This window comes from Brachycentrus maculatus, unplaced genomic scaffold (assembly GCF_059751285.1).
Source record: "Brachycentrus maculatus isolate JH-2025_06_01 unplaced genomic scaffold, ASM5975128v1 h1tg000134l, whole genome shotgun sequence".
Classification (NCBI taxonomy): domain Eukaryota; kingdom Metazoa; phylum Arthropoda; class Insecta; order Trichoptera; family Brachycentridae; genus Brachycentrus; species Brachycentrus maculatus.
Genome location: NW_028280887.1, coordinates 396,999 through 416,115, shown reverse-complemented (window position 1 = coordinate 416,115; position 19,117 = coordinate 396,999). Strand labels below are relative to the sequence as shown.

Genomic DNA, 19,117 nt, shown 5'->3' with positions numbered 1-19,117 from the left:
ACCTCCTGAACGGTAGCCGAGCGTGCTGAACATAGCACTATGGAGGAGAACAAATTCGCGACTGCTTTTTTATGCGTGGGTTAATTTGAAAATTCTTAAGCGGAGAAACCCGTATTTGTGAACAAGGATTTGGGCACAACAAAATGTTGACAACTTATATTTTTATTTATCTTATCATAAGCAGATATTTTAATAGACTATATAAATAAGCGAACATTAAATACAACATTTTGAGTGTGTCCAAATACTTGTTCACGAAATCTGGATTATCTCCAATTTAATTTTGGGTCGTCAGCCCCGTAAATGCCCAGACTTCCATATTCTCTTTCATCTTGGATGAGTTGTCAAAAAATAATATGAACATTTAATAACCTTGACAATAAGTGTCAAGTCGTCTCTGCCTGTAAGAAAACTTTATATGTGAAATAAAAACTTTTCGTCCTTCGTCGTAATAATGTATTCCAAATGTGGCTTAACCTTTTCTACCCCTTTTACGGTTAAACTTAAATATTACCCTGAACAACACTACGAATTATCTTCGTATAGGATTATCTTATATGAAGTGTCAGTGCTTAGTTTTAAAAACGTCTAATGAAATTTTCAAAGTATGAAAACATAAACTTTGAATGTTTTTTTAAATAAATGTAAACTGAAAACGTTTGATAATTTATAACGGCTAGAATTTCATACAATGGTTAACTTTGTTCCTATATTGTTTAGATAACTGTAAGACTACTTCGATTCTGTAAAACGCATGTGTTTACTTAAAACCAGCATATTACGGTTGTCAGCCTCGTAAATGCCCAGACTTACATATCCTTTTTTTATGAGATGTCAAGAGCATAATTAAAACAACAGAAAATGGGGCTTGGATCCATAGATGAATCAACAGTTTTGAGATTATATATATATATATATATATATATATATATATATATATATATATATATATATATATATATATATATATATATATATATATATATATATATATATATATATATATATATAAATATATATATATAAATATATATTTATATATATATATTTATATATATATATAAATATATATATATTTATATATATATAAATATATATATTTATATGTATATGTATATATATATATATATATATATATATATATATATATATATATATATATATATATATATATATATATATATATATATATATATATATATATATATATATATATATATGTATGTAACTTAATGCTTATATAAATAACTATATTGCCAACACAATAGAACTCCAGAATGCCACACCAATCTGTCATTTTCAATGGCAAACAATCTCTGCTTCTTTTTAATTTATCACACCTAACCTAACAAAACTATCACTCAGCTTGCCTGCAGGGATTGACAGAGAAAAAAATTAAAAAAATAAAAAACCTTACCTAACCTAACCTAACAAAACTATCACTCGGCTTGCCTGCAGGGATTGAGAGAGAAAAAAATTTAAAAACCTAACCTAACCTAACAAAACTATCACTCGGCTTGCCTGCAGGGATTGACAGAGAAAAAAAAGTAAAAAACCTAACCTAACCTAACCTAACAAAACTATCACTCGGCTTGCCTGCAGGGATTGACAGAGAAAAAAAATAAATCACAAATCTTTATAAACGTTTTACGCCTTTTCCATATTCACGCATCTCCTCATACATATTATACAATCTCACCGATTATTCTCTGACTCCTGACCTGGCCACATTTAAGTACCCACATAAAATACATCATTATATACCCTAACCAAACTTAACTTAACCACTTAGTCATTTTGCCGCAGGAGAAGGCAGAGATAATAAAATGCCGCACACAGTCTTTAAAATCTTTTTTCGACTCCTTATGCATCTATTCATACAAATCCACTAAGTATTTCAACTCCTGATAGTACAATTTTCATGTATTTAAAATATTTGATCATTCCATCGGTTTTCCTTTCCTCCAATTTTCAATTTCATGCGCCTCATCAATTTGGTTTTTCCTCACTCATTCAGCTAATTTTTTTACGATAGTGCTTATCTCAACCTTTGTATGCCTTTTTATACCTAAAAAAAACACCATTTTCTTTGTTAAAAATGATTTTTTAAATGCTTCATGGTACCTTTGTCCTATTCCAAAGTTTATTTTCAAAAGTTAACGTAAATACCTAATTCTCTTTCTCAATGTTAGAGCTTTCAAGTCTGTTTAATCACAAGATACTTTCAGCGTTCCATGTGAAGAATCAAAGAGAGGCTGTGTGGGTAATTAGACCACGAGTATACTCTGCTTTCTGGCATTTGTGTGCGGACGGACCCCAAACTTCCCTACATCGTTCACTAAGTGGCGAACACGTAGGGGTGAGTATGGACACGCTTTATGTACAAAGTCTAATTTACTGGTCTGCAAAGTACTTAATGCTGATCGCTTCTGGACACGAATTGGTTGATCAAATAAACGAATTTAAATACTGCACATTTATTCATTCAAATCCTTATCCGCCCCCCAATGGTGCATAAGGCACTGTATTATATAAACGCATTGTAATTTTGGTTGCTAACACACGAAGGAAAGGTGATCAGCCCTCCGCTTCAGGTACCAGTCCAGGGTAATATTGAATAAATATTAGAGCGAAAATATCACTTTTATTTATTTGACCCCCCCTGGGAATCGAATCCGGGACTATATTTTTTTTAACAGCCGATCTTGTATTATGTTGCATATATTTTTAATTATTATGCAAACTGGGTATTATATTGTTCACCTTCGTAGTGTTATGGTAAGTACGCTAGAATACCGTTTTGGAGGTCACGGGTTCCCAGGAACGTCAAATAATTAAAAGTGAGATTTTCAACCTGAAATTTATTCAATATTACCCTGGACTGTAGCTTGAGTCGGAGGGCGAATCACCTTTTCTTTATGTGTTTACGATCAATATAACACTGCGTATGATGCAGTACCCTATGCACCGTTGGGGTGCGGATAAGGGTTTGAATATTAAGTGTGGTTATCAATCATAACTAGAATGGAGAATGTTGCACGTGTGTATAGTGATCACTTTACCAGCTTATGAAAAGTCGTAAGCCTTGGAAATACCTAGACTTTCATATTATTTTTCATCAAAACTTCTTAGTAAATATGGCTTGTATGTAAAATTATCACTGTAAATACCCAGACCTCAGTAAAAAAAAATTACATAGATTTTTATCACAATAAGTAATCGCTATGAAAAGTAATTTGAAAATAAATTATTTTTGAAAAAAATGAAGAGAAAATTCTTTTTGAAAGCTGATTAACTTAATTAAATTTTCAATTCATCCTTTGAAGGTTTTTTTTCATTTTCAATTTACCTCCAATCTCATGGGTTACGGTATCCCTGACAAAATCCGCACATTGTTAGTCGGGAATAAAACCACTTTATTTATTAGGGAATTCCTCCAATTTCAATTCAAAGGCACTCAAAGCTTTGATGGGTTGAGGTTATTTCAATAATTTCAGCATTCGTTCCTTTCAGATCAAATTTCTTGCGCAGGTGAATTAGAACTCGAGGTTCTTTGTCACTATTATTTAGAGGACTTTGAGGACATCTTTTGTCATTTTGAATTAATTGTATTCATTTTAATAATTTAGTAGAAACAAACTAACTATGTTGCTTCTCTACAGCGGTAGGCAGAGGGAATAGAACTTTACACCACTCAATTCGACAGAGCATGGGAAACCTTTTTTTTGACACAGAAGCTAGAAAAAAGTAATGCAAACATTTGCATCATATCATTTCATTTTTGAAAAAAAAATTTTTTTTTCAAAAAATTATTGAAATAATAGTATTATTCAATTTATATTATTTTTAGACATCTCAGCATAGATGAAGAAGAATATGGAAGCCTGTAATCTTAAAATAATTTGCGGGGCTTGCGACCTTCATAGGCTGGTTTAGATGATGTCTTTACACACGTGTTACGTTCATATATATATATATATATATATATATATATTATATATATATATATATATATATATATATATATATATATATATATATATATATATATATATATATATATATATATATATATATATATATATATATATATATATATATATATATATATATATATATATATATATATATATATATATATATATATATATATATATATATATATATATATATATATATATATATATATATATATATATATATATATATATATATATATATATATATATATATATATATATATATATATATATATATATATATATATATATATATATATATATATATATATATATATATATATATATATATATATATATATATATATATATATAGAATAGAGATGAAAGATGTATAAATGATGGTCATTATTTATATCGGTTCAAAATATCCCAATCTCGCTCCGATTACTGAATCAGCATTCGGATGTTTTAGTTTGAATCAAATCAAGAAAGTTCCTACCTAATAAGGCACTAGAGATTATGCAAATATTTCATTTAACCCCATCCCTAGGCAGTTCGTCAACAAACAAACCCTCAGACAACGTTTAGGTTGCTAAAATATTAAATTAACTTAGGCAAAGTTGCGACCAAATTTGAACAACCTCAACCAAATACAAATAGTTGTATTATATTACCTAATTTGTTAATACAAAACTTTTGTATTTTATAAAATGAATGAAAGATTTTTCCCGAAGTATTTCAATTACCTGAAAATGTGATTTTTACTTTAAAAATTTATAATTCACGATGTTTTATTTAAAATATTTTCATTATAAATACAGCACTCAAATATTTTGAATAACATAATTAATTTTAGTGTTATCTGGTAAATACCAGTATTTTTAAATCTATTGTCACATGTGTTGCTACGTATTTCTCATCATATTCAAACGCCGTATACGTTGTCATAATTAATTTTAAGAACTAGTGGTATTTACCAAGTAAAACTATAATTAAAATGGATAAATATTACAATTCAGTGGCTACCGAATCAAACAACGAAATTCTAAATAACTGGTCAAATTACAAGTTTAATATTATTTTATCACGTTTAAAGCGTTTTCTAGTACGCATAATAAAAGCTGTCCCACCGCATGCTCAGATTTGATACAGAAGCATCTAGGCTTCCTGACAGATCTGCTCTTGCAAAGCATTTTTTTTTAAACTAAGTTTGTAATTGATTGAAAATGTGAAATAACATAAAGTTGTTTCCCGATTTTACTGTGAATTTACATTTAAAAGCTTTCAATATCCGTGTAATATTCTAGTACGCACAATATTTTGAAGAATAATCTTACATCGATTTTATGAGGGACTCATAAAATGCTTTAAAAAGCTTATTCAACTCAACCATAGACGGTGCCGAGAGCTCATATGTGAAAGAACTGTCAATTTAAGTGTTTTAGTCAATAACGTGTAGAATGGTGAATGTATACCAGTCTTTGATAGGTCGTAAGCCTTGTAAATGTCCAAACTTCTAAATTCTTCTTTATCTTTGTTAATTAGTCAATTTACATAAGAGTAGGGTTTGTGAAATTTGTGAAATATCTACATAGTATAAAGGAACTACAGTATATCTTTTTCATACGACCATCGATCATCTCGTAAAACAGTGACTTGAATTCCCGGCTCGCTCATAATAAATTCATAAACTTTGAGTGATAGCCCTTGTATGCAAATCTGAATCTTTGACCCTAGACTCTCTCCTCCCTAAAACCCGAGAAACTTACACAATTTAGTGTAATGGGCCTACGAGGAGCACTTGAATAAAATTTTGAGACCCAAAGTATTACGGCATTGCTAGGGAAAAAATATGAAAAATCTAAAAACTTAAGTACTAAGCTGACGCAACGAGATGAGGTGTGCGTTATTAGTTGTCATTTTTTTCTAACCAACTAAATAAAAAAAACCCCTGTGTAAAAAAGTAATGCACCATAAATGTCAATTGCTTTTGGTGAGAAAAGACACATATCGCCCATTCCATTCAACAACGTCATTTATCAAAAATTGCCAATTTTCAGTTGTGCATGTTTTCGGAATGCCCAGAAAATGTACTATATTTACCCGCTAAAGTGCAGAAAGTGTTGTTTATGCATTTTGAAGAAAAGGTTTTTTTTTTCAAATATACTAAATATTTTTCAAATGGAGAAAAAACATGAAGGTTTCACCTAAAAAGATCTGTTGCACAGCAAAAAGACCAATAAGTGGCTCGATATTTATTTTTAATACATTTTATTCAATTTTTAAACTTTAAAGCGATCTCCTGAAAAATCAAGTTTTTTTTATATATGACGTTGTTGAAAGGAGTGAGAGATATATCATTCGCCCAAACTGTTTAACGTTGACAAAATTTTGAGTGTGTCCAAATACTTGTTCATAAATCTTGGTTTCTCCACTTACAAGTTATTTTTACATTTTGTCATATCAACATAGATGAAGAAGAATATAGAAGTCGAGGTGCTTATATGGCTTATGATCTATCAGGCTGGTTAAGTGATTACTTTGCACACGTGTAGCACTCACTATTCTACCCATGGTTGACAAAAACATTTCTAATTTTTTTGTAACACATTTATATGTCGTCAATTTTATGATGCATGCATTTGAATAAAATGATCTTTGCTAAAAAAAGCTTTAACATTGATGGCTGTTTTGAACTCAATGTTGAAGAATGTGGGTGAATGTATTAAAAAAAAACTTGTTTTTTTTTTGAGTTTATGAATGTAAACACAACTAGTTTCGAAAACTATAGATTTTATATCAACAGGTGAAAATACAAGCTAGTTTGTATTTGAACCATTGTACTATGGAGGCAAACCAAATTGAAATTTAGTAGGTGATAAAAATAACAAAATTATTTATTGAATTAATATTAACTTTGTGGAATAACATGATGATTTAATTACATAATAAAACTTTATAGTTTGTTAATATAAACACGACTAGTTTTGAGAACTACAGATGATCTCATCAACAGGTGAAAATATAAACCTGTTTCTATGTCAACCGCTACACTATGGAGGAGGACAAAAATTAAATTTATTAGGTGATATAAATAAAAAACAATATTTACTGATTTGGCATTAACTTTCTGGAAAAATAAACCACATTTTCAGTGAAATAATGTTTACACGACTAGTTTCGAGAACAAGTACTTCATCAACCTTCCTAAAGACATAAAAAATTAAGACTTAAAATTGCTAAAAAAATTCAATTAATGAATTTTATACGAGTAAGTATATGTTAATCTAAGAAAAGAAAAAAAAATCAATAAAAATAAATTGTATAACCAACAAACGTAACTAACAAGTTTAAGTCCCTAGGTACTCAAGCACAAGAGCTTAGTCTCTTTGCTGGAGAGAACTGCGAAAAAAGAAAAAAAAAGATTGGAAGTAGAAACGTTTAGAAAATTAAATAAAATTATAAAAAATCATTATTAAATAAAAAAAATGCATTTATAAACCCAAAAAGTGTTATTTATTTTTATCTACAAAATAACAACTGTTATTTGTATCAATTTGCGATTTTAAATAAAATCACTAGGACCCTTTTCCGTTTAATCAATATCGAATGTTTATTCATTCTTCTTATTGTTTTTATTCAATGGTATCCTTTCTTGTAATTTCCTATTTTGCCGTTTGTTTCTTGCTGATTGAACCTTTGCCCTTTCGAATTGTTTTATTTTCAATACTGATGTCTTTGTATCAATAAGGGACGCCATAAGCTACTCCAGCTCTCCTTTTCTAACTCCCATCTCTGTCTTTCTCGCTTGTTCCGATCTCAAGACGTATTCCTGTTATTGTAGCTGTCCATAATGTGTTATTAATCATCTGACCCTTTTGTGATTCCTTTGTCTTCGTCAATGCGACATTGACGTCATGTGGAAAAACATATTTTAGGCATGAATGATGAAATATTTCAGGACGAACGAAGACAACCGAAAGGATTCATGTAATTTATATTTATCAAGGACGTTTGGTAGATGTTATGGGAGAAAAAAAATATTGACATTTCAAAATTGATGAAGAAGAATATGGAAGTTTGTATATTTACAGGGCTTGCGAACTATCATAGGCTAGTTCAAGTGAAACTGTGTCGGGTTGTGGTCTCGTGGTTAGTGTCACGGACTGTTGAGTCAGAGTTTCTTGGTTCGAACCCACTCTACAACAATTTGAACCTATTTCTAATAATGAGCTGCTAAGGCTAAGAGAAATAGTATGAAATTGAAGTACTCTTGTAAATAATAAAAACACAAATACTCTTTTTTTATAAAGTAAAAACAATATGTGACTACTCGTAAGCCCAGTAAATATGCAGTCTTCCATATTCTTCTGCATTCATGTATATTAAATGTCGTTATAATTATTTTCTTTGTGGATAAACCCAGATTTATAAACAAACTTTTCGACACACTCAAAATATTGTGGAAAAAATTAAAGTTTCCAAAAAATGTGTCTTAACGTTGCGGTAAAAACGTAAGTTATCAATAATTTAATATTATTTATTGATTCGGTATAACTTTGTGGAATGACAAGTTGATTTTTTAAAAAAATAAACACTTGAATTTACCACATAATGAGTTTTATTTATATATACTAGTTTCGAAAACTTACAGATGTTTTCATCTTCTGGTAAAAATTAAAACTAACAAACAAAAAATATTTAGGGGTAAATAAAGGTTTATAAATATATTAACCTACATATATATACCCCCCCCTTTATTAACCTAAAATTAATAACCTTTATATATATCCCTAAATATTTTTTGCAAATTAAGTTTATTTGAATAAATACGAGTAAACCTACCTACGCAAAAGTTAATGAAACATGACAGTGCAAAAATGGGAAGAAAATCAAAATGAAGTGCAATGTTAAAATATATTATTTTTGACATCTCAATAAAGATAAAAAAGAATATTTATGTCTGGGCATTTACGGGGCTTACAACCGTCATAGGCTGGTTTACATTATTACTTTACACATGTGTGACATCCACCAATTCTACACATGGTTGACAACCACACTACTAAAATTCTTGGAAGTTCTATATATATATATGATCCAATTTCGAAAGATTGCACTTGAATCACTAGAATTTTCATTAGAGACATCTATAGGTAAGAGTTGAAAAATAACCCCTAAAATTGGAGATAATCCAGATATGTGAGAGTTTGGACACACTCAAAATGTTGTAAAGATTTGAAGGATTGGGTGACGAGTATATTTGTAAATCTCGACATTCACAGTAACAGGGATATAACATGTACTTGACCCTTCAAAGCCTGAAGAAATGTGGGATTTAATGGTCCGGAAGTAGATCGGGTCCCGGGCTAGTCACACAAAGCTCCAGGCGGAAGTAGGCTCCGCTAATTTGAGGGTTGTCATCGCAACCTACAGTGGGCGTCGTTAAAAATGTTATCAGAGGTAATGTTCGAATCCGTTTGCTTAACGAGCAGGGAGAAAGAAGAGGAATCAAATATCCGTTGGCAAAAAAGAAATAGGATAAAAATATTTTGGTCGAAATAAAAATGTGGTGAACGTTAAAATATTGTATGTCTCTTGTAATTTTTTTCTTCAATAAACGATGTATCTAGAGATTAACTTGCTTGTAAGCTCTCTTAATATACCTATATCAACGGAGATGCAACATTTCTTTATTTGAAGTTGATATAAAATTCTGGCCATTAACAGGGCTTACGGTCTGCCAATGGCTACCTAAACTTTTAACTTCATAAACGTCGTGTCGGGCTGAGGTCTCTTGGTTAGTGTCGCGGAATCTCAAGTCAGAGTTTCTCGAATCGAACCCATTCTACCCAATTTGATACATATTTCTAATAATTCAATTCAAGTCAATTCAATTTATTCAATAATTAATATATCCATTACAAACAAATATTTAAGGTGTATACATTAAAAAAAAAACAAATTAAAAAGTAAGCAAAAAGACTCTTGTTTAATGCGTAGAAGAATCCCGCTTCGGAAAACTCCTTCAGACACATGGAACAGATCAATGTCCAATGTGATATTGTTTAACATAGCGGTAGTTCTTCCTACAGGCATAATCATCGGCAGGTTAGTCCTGTGTATAGGAATGTGAAACAATCTATGCCGACGCAGTCTTAGGTAACTATCGGGAACATACAGACCCATGTTCCGGATTTTTTATGAGCCGCTTAGTCTCACAGAAATAGTATGAAATTGAAATATTTGTGTTAATAATAAAACAGAAATATTTTTCTTTCCTTTAATTAATTAATTTAAAAACTGTGTACCAATCAACAATCAGTAAATTATTCAACATCGTTTTAAAAATATGACTGCAGTGGCAGTGCCACCTGTTGATGGCAGACAGACGAACAACTGGACATTGCTTTTGGTAGAAAGTATGTTTCTTGACAACATCTGTCTCTTTTCCTACAAGCATTTTCAATGTTTTCGATTGCATTTTTGTTTCATACATTTATTATATGTTTAAGAAATGCGAGCTTTCTTCTTTTTCAGTTTACTAAGTAAACTAAAATAATAATAATAAATTATAATATTTACACCTGTTGATGAAAACATCTGCAGCTCTTGAAACTAGTTAAGATATTTTCCAAGTTCCATTATTTTATTTATAACAAATGAAGTCAGAGATTTACTTTTTTGTTTTAGTATTATTTGACGATATTTATTTGAATAATAAAAAAACAAATTGAAAGTGAACAGAAGCCAATAGAATTTTTTCAAATAAACGTAAAGTAAATTGAAATGCTATAAAAGAGTTTTTAAACTTTATATAAAAACTTTATATAAATGGTTTTGAGTTTACCCAATCAATTCAACGTATCTTTCCATTTCATCTTAAGGTGGCGTTGATCAGCGATCGAAGAAAATTGGATTTTCACAAGCGCGCCAACCTAACATAAGATCACCCAAGCGAGATATGTGTGAATGGTGTCTCTATATTTTGTGGTAATATTTTAAAAAAAGGTTTAGCTATAAAAATAAATGTGAAGGTCCTCGCTAAAAAGTTACATTTTCAATATTGCACAAAAAAATCCTTTAAATGCAAATCTGTTCTGTTTACTGTATTCTATCGAAATCTCAATTAAAGTTGCGACGAAACGTGACCAATCCTGTGCGAAATACAAAATCATGATACCAACCAATATGAAATCATTAAATCGCACCAAAATGTAACAATTCTACAAGCTAGAATTCCTGATTAATTAAAGTCATTTATAATAAAAATATAACGTTTTGGTGAGGACACCACAAATAAAGAAAAGTGAAAATAACGGTAAATTCATAGTAATATTAAATAATCTGCTAAAAATATCTAAGAAAATCTAGCCAACTAACTAACCATCACGCCACATTCCGCAGGGGTAGGCAGAGAGATTATAAATGTAAAAAAGGCGAAGAATGTGTCTTTGCAAACATTCTTCGCCTCTTTCACATTTATGCATCTTCCCAAACATACTCGCCGATAATTCTCCAGATTTTGCTTTAGACATATATTGATATTTTTGTATATATAGAGATGAAGAAAAATATGAAAAAATTTTCATGAAGGATTTTGCTGGTAAAAAAACTTAATAATTTCAACAATACGAGTAGATGTTCCCAAAGAAGTATTACGTGCTATAGGTTTTCAATGGAATACCTATAAATACAACTTTTGAAATTTGAATAGTGTGGTTGAAAATCATAGGTAGAATGGTAAATGTCGTTAGCTGTTTAAATGTTAAATTTAAAAAAAAAATCTTCATCTTCTATATTACGGTATCAATATATTTTTTTAATAAATCAAAATATTGTGCATTAGAAATATCGTTCACTCAATTTTCAGTAGTGCATGTTTTCGTAATACCCAGAAAATGTAACTACTATATCCTAGCAAAAGCGGCATATTTTTAACTTAATATTTACCCGCTACAGTGTTGTTTTTGCATTTTGGAGAAAAGGTATAGATTAATTTTTTTTAATTTTTAAAGAAAAATCATTCAGGTTTTACCTAAAAAGATCTGTTGCACAGTAAAAAGTTCAATAAGTGGCTTGGTATTTATTTTTTATACATTTTATCAAATTTTTTAAACTTCAAAAACGATCTCCTGAAAAACCAAGTTTTTTGATATATGACGTTGCTGAAAAGAGTAAGCGATATGTGTAAATTTGAGTAGAGTGGTAGTAAATTATAGGTAGAATGTCCAATTCAAAATTGTTCAATTATACCGGCCTATAACGGGTCATAAGCTCTGTAAATGCCAAGACTTCCATATTCTTCGTGTATTAAGATATTAATATAAAATCATAGATTAATAATAACTATTTATTACTAAATCATTTATATTTTCTCCTTCAAACCTCTTATCTGCACAATACATACAAACACATAAAAAAATTTACTTTTTTAAAGGGTGTATACAGGGATAAAATTATTTTATAGGTTTTAGTATACGAACTGTCAAAAGGGTCCTTACTGAAGAAATGAGATTAAATGGATTGTTTATGTTTAACCATGGAACTTTTTTACAATCGTTAAATTTCAGACGACACCACTAACGAAAGGTAAAAATAGAATGTAAAACGACATGAGGTAAATTTTGGTTCAGTCAGTAAGAATTTGTGGCAAAGGCAAAATTTGGTGTGAATCTTTCAGGGAGTACATTAAATCTAGTATGTTTTTACTTGAAATATTTTCAAAATTGATGAAAATATTGGTATTTTGTACATTCATATTATTATTTATTAATAAAAGTAGCTATTCCTACTACGTATTGCTGTAAATTAGTCTTGTTTAATAGAAAAGAAAACTAACGTGAACAATTTTCTAATTTGTTTAATTTCAGAGTGAAAATTTTAAGCATGTATGAAACAACAATGTAAACGTAAAAAGTGAAAATGATCAAGATATTATATTACCACAGCGTTACTACCGAATAAATTAATGACATTACACATCCCTGTTTAACATCTTCAGAGATGTCAAACCAGGATGGAAATGAACCACTTACCAAAGTGCGTTGAGTATATTTAATTTTTTTCAGATTGACCAGGAAATTTATTGCACAATAATTTTTCATCGGGTGTGTATACTTTAATAAAGTACTTCATACGTATACTTCAATAAAAATCCTACTTGAGATAATGTCGAAAAATTGGTCTGCTAACCAAAATAATGACGGCCAAATGATTTTTTTTATTTCTATAATTTTTGTGTTGTTTATACTTGTATTAACTACGTACTTGACAATCCTTCCTCAGCAAATACGCCGGATGGGTAGACGTTTCCGTACATGCGAGTTGTCGTAAACTGAGGTTGTACGAATGAATGTCACATCGAGAGAGATTTAATTAATTCCTGCTCGCATACCATTAATCAAGTTTTAATATCTTATAATAAGCCGTGTTATGGCACTAAAAGTGCTGAAACGCGAAATATTTTAATTAGTTTCCCCAAAAAGTGTCGTTAAAAGGGAAGTGAATGTTGACAACTAAACCCTTATCTGTACCACTCGTTACAACAAATGTGCCCCTTTAAGCGATATAAATTAAAATATTGAATACCTAGTGATAATACCATTGTGCCTTTGTTGCCATATTTCAAAAGATTTATTGTCCAATATTCATTTTCACACTCCACGAATTTGTTGATTTTGTGGGTATTATGATGATTAGAAGGAAAGAGGAAACGTTTGCAGTTGGAAATAGGTAAATATTAAAATCATCCACCTCCGGGGCGTAATGGTTAACGTGTTTGACTACCGTGATGGAGGTACTGGGCTCGATTCCTAGGGGGTCAAAATAAATATGGGCGATTTTTCATTCTCATATCGCTCACTCCTTTCAAGAACGTCATAAGTCAAAAATCGTCAATTTTCAGTTGTGCGTGTTTTCGGAGTGCCCAAAAAATGTACTATTTCCCAGCAAACGAGGCATATTTTTTACTTAATATTTACCCGCTACAGGGCAGAAAGTATTGATTTTGCATTTTGAAGAAAAGGTGTTGTTTAATTTTTTTTCAAATATACTAAATATTTTTCAAATGGAGAAAAAACCTTCAGGTTTTACCTAAAAAGATCTGTTGCACAGTAAAAAGTTCAATAAATGGCTTATATTTATTTCTAATACATTGTGTTATATTTCTGATTGCAAACAGCTATATATGGTATCAAACGTTTTGATCAATATCACTAGTCTGTTTTTGGATGGTTGGAAGATATTGCTTTTTAGCAATAAGCCCACAAATTTACTTATTTATTTTATGTACATGAAGTTTAACTTAATAAAGTAAGATGATAATAAGTAGGTAATTAAGATTCTATGTTATAAGGGAAGAGTTTTCCCACGTTATGTAATTCAATGTAATTAGACCCTTAGAATAATATTGAATTATGGAGGTATCAGAAACCCCTGGAGGATTTTATTATAATTTCTTAACGACTTCGAACTTAACTGAATTACCTGATCTCGTTCAGTAATCTAATAGTACCGTACGCCGATCATGAAGTTAGTAATATAAAGGGGATTAAACTTAGTTTTTATTTTAAAATATTTATTTATAATATCTAATTTTTTAAATAAAATTATGTTTAAAAACTATTATTTTGTAATTTATTAAAAATACTTGATCACGCTTAATTTTCTTCGGATTTCCTCTGCTTCTATCTACAACTACATTTGCCTCATATGTTTGTTGAACCGTTCTTTCCTGTGATGTATTTTTCACATTATATTCCTACCTGCAGACAAGCCTCTAAAAGTAAATAGAGGCTTTGCGCGTCATTCCTTGAAAAAAATACATAAACAGAGCATTCTGAATTTAATCGATAATGTTTATGAAATCATGGATTCATGACTTCTTTCTCTACTGATACATCGTTTTATCATACGCTTGTCAAAATTTTATTGAGTTGCATCCTTCTTTTGCCAACTGCATGCTTAACTTTTTTTATATTAGGTTTGGTACTTTATTTTGTAATGCCAGTTTAGCTTTTGCTGATGGGTTTTTATTGGATTTTATTAATTTTAGTGCACCAACCACTCTGTTTCCAGCCTTTACTCACCTTTATAAATATTTATCAATCTTTCGATTTCTAGAAAAAATACTTTCCAAATATACAAAATCACCAAAATATTCCATAATTTTCCCATTCATCTCTTTCAAAAACGGTGATTTTGGATTTGCCAACATTCATCAGCAAATCATTTTGCTTGCACATAATAAACACTTTTGTCACTAACGCCTGCAGGTCTTCTCTGCTTTCGTCAAGAAGAACCGCATCGTCAGCAGACAATAAACAACAGTGAAATGTTTCATTCTAGCTCCAATATTTAAAACTTCAAGTTATTTCATGTAACGGTGACATTACTCATCCCTGTTTAACATCTTTAAAGATGTCAAACCAGGATGAAAATGAACCACGTACCATAGTGCGTGCAGTGTTTTTTTCGTTTAAGGCTGCAGTACCTTGGATAAGTTTACTGCTTACTAAATACTCAGATAATAATTTTTATTTTTTGCTGTTTTTAATTAGTGGCCTGCGAATAATTGGTCGTATCACCCTTGAAAAAAAAGCCTATAACTTTCTCAGTCTTTTAAGATTTTTATTCTTTTTATCCGCCCAATTTAACCCACAAATAACCCTAACTTCGAGAATATTACTTTCTAAACTCTACCATTGGACGCCTTATTTCAGAAATAAAACTTATCCTCAAGTTCTTCTCGAATTGTGTATTTTTCGATTAAATTCTCGACAAAATCTCGGAAAAGATCTATTTCACTGAAAAAAACTTCCTGGAAAGTGAATCGGAATTAAATATTTCAACTTGAATTGAACACGAGAAATAGGGGTTTATTGAAAAATACAACAAAAATGTACAAAGTTTTTTGCCCTTTGATAGTTGAAGATGCCTGTATAAAATTTTAATTACATTTCAGATGATTCATTTAATTCTCCAATATATGTGGATAACAAAAGAGTATATCAGTATAAATAAACTGTGGATGTAATACGAATGAAGCTATTTATTTATTTTTATACATAAAACATTTTAAAATAATATTCTAAATATTTTAGCCTTTACTTTGTGGATCATAATTTCAACGAAATGTAAGCGATGTTTGTACATAACCAATCACCGAGACTAAAGTCTACTGGTTTCGAGACATACCTGTGTCTTTGTCAGGACAATCACTACACCAGCATGCAAAAAATACTAAGTTAAGACAGATAGGCATTATCGAAAAAATAAAGATAGGTGTGTTGAGATGGTAGGATGATAGGAGCATATGAAGACCGAGAGGTTAGTTTGTTAGATAGTTTTATTTACTAAGGTAGTGGAAGCTGATCAGTTTCTCGCTAGTACTTTACTTTAGTTTATTATAATTAAGTATTACTAGGTAGGTCTAAGAAAATGACTTGTTTCTAGGGGATACATATTTAGAATGCTCTTGCAAGATTATGTGTCGCGTATACGTTGCGCTAGCTCTTTGTCCTTTGAGTTTCAGTACTGAGTATTATTTGATCGGTTTGGTGACGCGTTTTCTTTACGTTTATACTCAGTGCTGTTAAGAAGCAAAACATTGTATTCACTCAATTTATTGTTGCTTTGTTCTTTTTGCCCTTATACAGTACCATTAGACGAAACAGTATTGAAACAAGTGTCACAATAGATTAAAAGAAATAGTGGTATTCAATCAAGTAAAAATTCAATTATAAAAATGGAATATAAAATTCAATTTTCAAGTTTGTAAATTTCAAAACTCACCTGAAGTTTTTCAGCATAGAAGACCAGGCTTGCAAACACAACGATTCCGAGAACGAGGAAGAATACTAGTAGAGTCAGCTCCTTGGCAGATGCCTTGAACGTGTGAATGAGGATCTTCAGCCCCGGGGAGTGTCTGGTCAGCTTGAAGAGCCGAAGGATCTTGATGATGGAGATGAACTCTAGGAAGTCCGTCTTGTCGCTCTCCTTAGGAACTCTGGCCTCGACGATCACATCCATGTAGAAGCTGAGGGTGGCTATGAAGTCGATCACGTTCACTGGAGACTTGATGAACTGAATTAGGTTTGGGGCCACCTAAAAAAAAATAGATACAAAAAATAAAGATTACCAGAGATTTGATGTGAGAGACAAAAAAAAATAACATCTTTAAAGAAATAAAAAAATATTAAAAAAACGTTAAAATAAATACGATGAGAGACAAAATAAGGAACACAGATATTATGAAAATGTGTTTTAATAGTCAGATGGTAAAGATAGCAAAGACGATTCTGGAATGCCCATGTCAATAGAATGCAAGAAAATGTACTGGTCCAAATTGCTTTTCTAGAGAATTAAGACGTAAGAAGACTTTCAAAGCGCTGATGTGACAGATGACAGTGTACTTACTTCGCGAGATCATTGTTTTAAAACGTACTCCGTATTTGATTATTTTTCAAATAAATTAATATTTGTAAAAACTTTTTATTTTTGTTTATTTTTATTTTTTATCCATTTTAACATAATAAACACACAAAAAAGAGAGAAAAAATTAAGAATAAAGAATACATATTGTACAATTTTCATAGAATCAACTGTTGGTCACCAAATGTTATACTGTTTTAACATTTTCTTTCAAATAAGTACAACATATTACAAAGTAATTTGCTTTTGTACACGACACATACGAGAATTTTGAAGTGTGATATGACAGCAAGAAGGTCCACGTATTTAGTGTATGGAATTATACCCTTTTCAAATTTGCATTAATTTCCTTAATTCTCAAATCTTTTAGTAGGGTGACTTTCCTCTAGGCGCCAATTTGAATAATGAATTATTTGAAAGGACACGTTCAGACGTTTATACTAATTTAATACTTTTGGTTTTCATATAACGCTCTGTACAATTCAAACAATAGAACCATTTACCGTCGAAATTTTGAGAATAACATTCCTTATGTATTTATTTGGCAATGAGTTATAAATCACTATTATAAATCACTTGCGGATAAATATTTAACTAACTAACCATTAAGTCTCTTCCCCTCAGAGGTAGGCAGAGAGAATATAATGCCACACAACTCTGTGTTTGCAAGCACATTCACGCATCTCCTAATACATAAATGGCGATTATTCTGAGTCTTGACCTAACCACTTTCAAGTTTTTGAAATGTTCGGTTATCTCAGGTCTTCCTCTGCTTCTATTTCCCACAAAATACTTTCACATTTCCGCATACATATCTGTTGATTGTTCTGACTCCTTACCTGAACTTTTTTCAAGTGTATGAAAGTGGTCTGTGTATACAATTATTTTAAGTGCATGAATATCTCAGTTATGCCAGTTTTTCCTCGGTCTTCCTTTGCTCTCATTTCCGTCTACATTCACCTCGAAAATTTATTTTCCCGTTCTTTCCTCACTAATTCGTTCTACGTATCCAAACCCTCTCAGCACACTCAACGAAAATATTTTACATTAAAAAACATATTTGTATTATTAAAAATAAGTTCAAAAAATTATTTTTTAATTTCGCATTAACTTTGTGGACATGATAATTTTTTTATTTAAAAAAATCAAACATTTCTATCATTTTGTTAATCTACATATTTTTTGAGACTTCAGTAAAAGTGGAGAAACCCAGATTTGTCAACAAATATTTGCACGCAATCAAAATATTGTTGCCGTTTTTACGTTGGTCTCATGTATTTTCACAAGTGGTTTATTTTTATAAAGAGAATTACCATCAACATTTATGACTCGCATCATACCTCAGGGGACGATCAATGAAAATGTTACTATAACATCACTTTTTTGTCACCGATGCTAACCGATGTGCTTCAATGTTCATTGGAAACTTTTGAGCGAAGCTTTATTGATGGTAAATTTTCAATTATGATCTGACTGATCGCCTCTAGCCTGGTTTATTTGCTCTTCAGTGCGTACTGTATAAAACAGAGTTTTTTTATAGTGTTTAAAATACCTGTCAAGCAAAAAAGTTTATACCTATAAAGGTTTTTAATTTAATGAATGACGTCACAATTTTGGGATTGTTTTTTTTCAAGTTCTTAACAATTAAATTGTCAAAGAATTTTCAATATTTTTTTTCCGTAACTTTATGATAATTACATTTTGAAAGTAAAAAAAACTCT

General features: G+C 30.4%; 1 protein-coding gene across 1 annotated transcript in view; it reads right to left on the bottom strand.

The window, feature by feature from the left end:
- Positions 1-19,117, bottom strand: part of LOC148309260 (potassium voltage-gated channel protein Shaw-like) — a 213,987-nt gene that overhangs the window by 47,460 nt on the left and 147,410 nt on the right. Inside the window, exon 7 of the mRNA XM_088260391.1 lies at positions 16,758-17,069. Coding sequence (XP_088116517.1) covers positions 16,758-17,069 — 312 coding nt within the window. The remainder of the gene's footprint in view (positions 1-16,757; positions 17,070-19,117) is intronic.